The 4,441-nt window shown below is 36.2% G+C and overlaps 1 protein-coding gene across 1 annotated transcript in view; it reads right to left on the bottom strand.

The window, feature by feature from the left end:
• Window positions 1-3,776, bottom strand: part of LOC116069790 (serpin B4-like) — a 6,504-nt gene extending 2,728 nt beyond the window's left edge. Inside the window, 6 exon segments of the mRNA XM_031340710.1 lie at window positions 5-26; window positions 116-360; window positions 1,071-1,193; window positions 2,352-2,408; window positions 2,949-3,135; window positions 3,717-3,776. Of these exon segments, the coding sequence (XP_031196570.1) occupies window positions 5-26; window positions 116-360; window positions 1,071-1,193; window positions 2,352-2,408; window positions 2,949-3,110 (609 nt within the window). The 5' untranslated portion in view covers window positions 3,111-3,135; window positions 3,717-3,776.
• Window positions 3,777-4,441: the final 665 nt, after the last annotated feature.

Below are 4,441 nucleotides of genomic sequence, written 5' to 3' on the forward strand. Positions count from 1 at the left end.
TTTGACTCTTAGTTTTCCAGAATTTCCTGCAACTTAGAGAAATCTATATGATATGAAAATATGTCTGGTGGAGGCTTCAGATTCTCAGATACCAGTAACTAATCTATATGCAAACAAATCTGTTTTATTTAAACTGATTGACTTTCTGCCAAGTTCTCCGTCTTTCCTCTTGGCTCACTTCACATTTATGACAACCATCCCATAATCTCTGGTGCTTCCTCCATGACCCTTCCATACAATACCATTTGTTTGGCTTTCCACCCAGGAATTTATCTTCTTTTGGCTTTCTTCTGCAGCATGTGCAAAATCAAGTGATTCCACATTAGCTTGGTAATATTCCTTAATATCTTGCAAAAATGTCTGAGATGTGAAGGAATCAAAAAGAATTAAGGGCAACTTAGACACATCACTCAAATTGTAATAGTTGTGATGACACTATAATCTGACTGCTGACTCTGATGGCAACTATTAGTCTATGAACACAAAGATTTTTAACTCAGGTACAAGGTAGGCAATATGAGAACACAGTGAATGCTGGTGTGCAGTTATCACTGAAGGCAACCTTATACTAGCACAGCATCTGGCAGAGAGCAGGTGGAAAATATGGCAAATTTCATTGTAAAGTGTCCTGAGAGAGCTGATTGGCTGATGAGCTATCCTTGCAATTCCCCTTTTTTCATGTGGTCAATGGAGGAAATGCTATATTATCTGCTACCTCCCCAGTTCTCTCCAGGATTTCCCCGAACCTGCCCATTCCAGAAACATCCTACTTGCCTTACATCTGCTGACATAATCCCTGAGATTAAGGTAGTGCTGGTTCATTACTAATGTCTCATGAGAGGTTCTGGTGACCTACATTCTCTCATGGAACAGTTCCTGAGCCTAGGATTCACATACAAATCACTAGGCTCTTGGACAATCCTAGAGTTAGAATTTTGATTATGAAGCTGGTGCTGTTTGAGCAAGTGTTGTCTATCTGAATCTGCCTGGCCTTGCTTTTAGGTACAGCCATTTATACATGGAGGACCTAGAATGCAGATTAAAGTGATGCAGAGCCAGGTGCATCTTACCTGAAGAAATGGGAAATCCTTCGCTCCATAGATACTGTTGGCAGCCTTCAGGTCATAAGCATCATTGGATTTGTTTAACTGAGTCATAAACTTTTGAAATTGCTCATGCATATTTTCTTCATCCTTCAATGTCAGAAGAGGTGTTCATTGAATTACTCTGCTAATGCAAATAATAAACCCACAAAATACATACCCAAATATTTGTAGTCTAAAGACAATTTTTGAACTTCTTTTGATATCTGTTATATTTAACGTTAAATATTTGGAGCTTACTTTCAACTTTTTTAAGAAATAACATTTTTCCTTCTTTCACATAATCTGGTTTTCCATATTTTGAAATAAATATGTAGTACTTTTAGGTTGTTTTGGCTTAAGTTCTTCAAAGCTATAGATCACATATCATTTCTAACAACCACCAATATATGTTTATGCTGTGTTTGCCTATTTAAAACATATTATTATATGCAGCCCTGATATATATAGCATTTTATTGTCTAAAAGAAGTTGACTGTGATTAATGGCTCATCTCACAAGGTGGATATTCTCTGCCTATGAGATAGCAAATGCCGATGATTAGTCTAAGGGCTAGACAACATGTAAGTAAAGTCAGTCTCAGTATAGTCTAGAAAAAAATCAAAAAGGTTTAGAGAATTTAATGATCTCTTTAAAGAGATATTACACAGCTAAATTTTGAATCTAACTATGTCTGAATCAGAACATTTCTATTTTCTTGCTAACAAAGTAGTATGTTTAAGTGTCTACACACATATAGATGTGATAACAGTCATTTTGTAAGATGTGCTTATTTCTCTTAATATGTGAATATGTGCGTATTTCTCTTAATCCCATTGTTGAATTACAATAAAATTGTTTTAGTAACATTGTTGCAATACTGACAATTACTGTTTTCTTGCAATAGCATTGTCTAACATGCATATGGTTTTAGCAAACCAGACATGTTGAATCATACTCCTTATTACTCCCACTTTTCTAGAATGCAGTCCCAGTGCATCCGGGCAGAGCTCTGCTCACATTTCCTATCTGTGAGGGGCAGAGCTAGAGCTGAATCTAGGTCATCCTCCTCTCCTCCCAATCATGAATTTTTGTAGTTAATGAAGGTGATGACTATGAGAAATAAACATCACAATAACTCAATTCCAAATCTCTTTTATTTGGAAATTAACCCATAGACTGATTCTTTTGAATGTATAATATTCACTTTAAATTATATTGCTGTAAAAAATCAGAAGCTCTTCTAGGTATGAGGTCCCCTGCACTTACATGACAATCTGTAGATTTTTCTGTTGTCTTCTTGTTGGTTTCATTCCATTGAAGAACCTGGAAGAGACATTAAATGCTTCAAGAAAAGTTCACTTAAAGTTCTGTCTAAATCCAAGGAGACAAAAACAGAACAAACCCCTGAAAAGTAAAGGTAAAACATTTAAAAATTTGGAAAAACATATACTCTAAACATTTGCATAAGACTTTATAAGAAATACTGCAAAGCTGACCTATCACCAGTTGCATAACTAGATGCCCATCCAGTCAGTGCTTGGGGAACAACTCAATTCACATCCCTCAGATCTGAGACAATTCATTTCTAGCATCCATAGTCTCTACCATTTAGATAATTTCTTGTTGTTGGACACTTGAGAGCAATTATTCTAATCTAGCACTTAAAAGATATCAGGAAGCAACTGGACCGTGTTTGGGAAGGGAGTGCCCCTCCCTTAGTTCCAGGTTCACAGTCATGGCCATGCCTACTCAGCATCTTGTTCTTCATCTCAGGCATCAAGCTTTATTGTCATTTACCTGTACACTGACAGAGTGCTGGAGAGACAAGTTCAAACTGGTCAACAAAATGAAGCTTAGACCTACCTTCTCAATTTGTTGTTCAGTGTTTCCTTTGGCTCCAAGCTGGAGCATTCCTAATGCTGTCATAATGCTGATTGGGGAATAGAAGATGTTGCCGTCTGATTCTCTGAGCTGCCTGTACAGCTCAAGTGTGAATTTAGTAGTGGCTTCAGCAAACAAATGCATGATGGCTTAGTGGGAACTTAAAGTCCTAGAACAGCGTAAAGTCAGAACAAAGGTTAGCATGGCTTCACTAAATAAAGCATCGCTCTGTAATGATCAGTTCCTAAAGAAAATGCCATTCCTCTATTATCAGATTCTGGCAAATAAATTTATTATTATTATTATCTTTAAGCCTTCTACAGAGTACATCTCCTAACTAGAAGGTATGAAGTTAGTATCTTTAAGACTTTCAAACAGCTAATAGAGAATCCTTTTATCTTTCCTTCCTTACCAGCCATCCTAGTTTTAAGAGGAAAGGTTTCAAATGAATTCTAAGGTAAAGATTTCTGTAGCTTGCAGGCAGCTAGGTGTCCAAAATCACCTCAACTTTTCCTTTAAGATTCTGTAGTTGCCAGACACAGATCCTACATGCTTGACAAGATACAGATGTTTAACTGAATATAAATTACTTTGGCAAATAACAAATTAAATGAAGGAGGCATTTAACTTTTCTTCTGCAGATCAAGAATAATAGAATCAGGCAAAATATCACATACACATGATGTGAAACACAGCATCGTTATCCTCATAGTGTTCATAGTGTTCATCATAGTAGCTGGAAGCACTTACTTGTGTTACTGAAGGCAGAAGTGGGCAGGAAGGATATGAGCCTGTGTGTGACTGATCCTGAGATCTGGAATTTATACCTCTCCTCTTACCACTGTTGCTTCATCATTTCAGTGGTATTTCAAGTAAATCAACTTTAGGTTTCATAACCAGGTTAGTCTTTTTAGGTATGCAAATTTGTGAGAAAAGGCTGGCTTCACATCTTACTACTGTACTTCCTTTTGCCACAGGTCACATGACTGATAGGTTTTTAATCCGTGCCATCTGCTGAGTCATCTGAAATGTACATATGCACTTTTCCAATAGCAATGACAGTACTTTAAACTTTGAACCTTGTTAAACTTTTGACAACTTTATTGTTCTGCATGACACTCCCAATTACTTTATTTCAAACTGTTGAATTGCCTTTAAGGAACACCTAATATACCAAACACCTAAATCACCTATATTAGGTACTTTTTCTTTATGAAAATTTCATTAGTTCTGTCAACTTCTCTATCAATTACTCCATGAAATTTGAATAATAGTTCTAATTCTAGTTCATAGTGATTATCAAGATTCTGGAGAACATTTCTTGTTGTTGTTATTCTTTTTTTTGTTTTTGTTTGTTTGGTTTTTGTCTTAGTTTGGTTTTTTACCTCTTTATGATACTCTCTCTTGCCACAGTTACTTCCTATTCCTCCCTAACCTAGCTACATTGGGCTTTTCTGTTTTTTAAAGAATGTGAG

This window comes from Mastomys coucha, unplaced genomic scaffold, assembly GCF_008632895.1.
Source record: "Mastomys coucha isolate ucsf_1 unplaced genomic scaffold, UCSF_Mcou_1 pScaffold1, whole genome shotgun sequence".
Classification (NCBI taxonomy): Eukaryota; Metazoa; Chordata; class Mammalia; order Rodentia; family Muridae; genus Mastomys; species Mastomys coucha.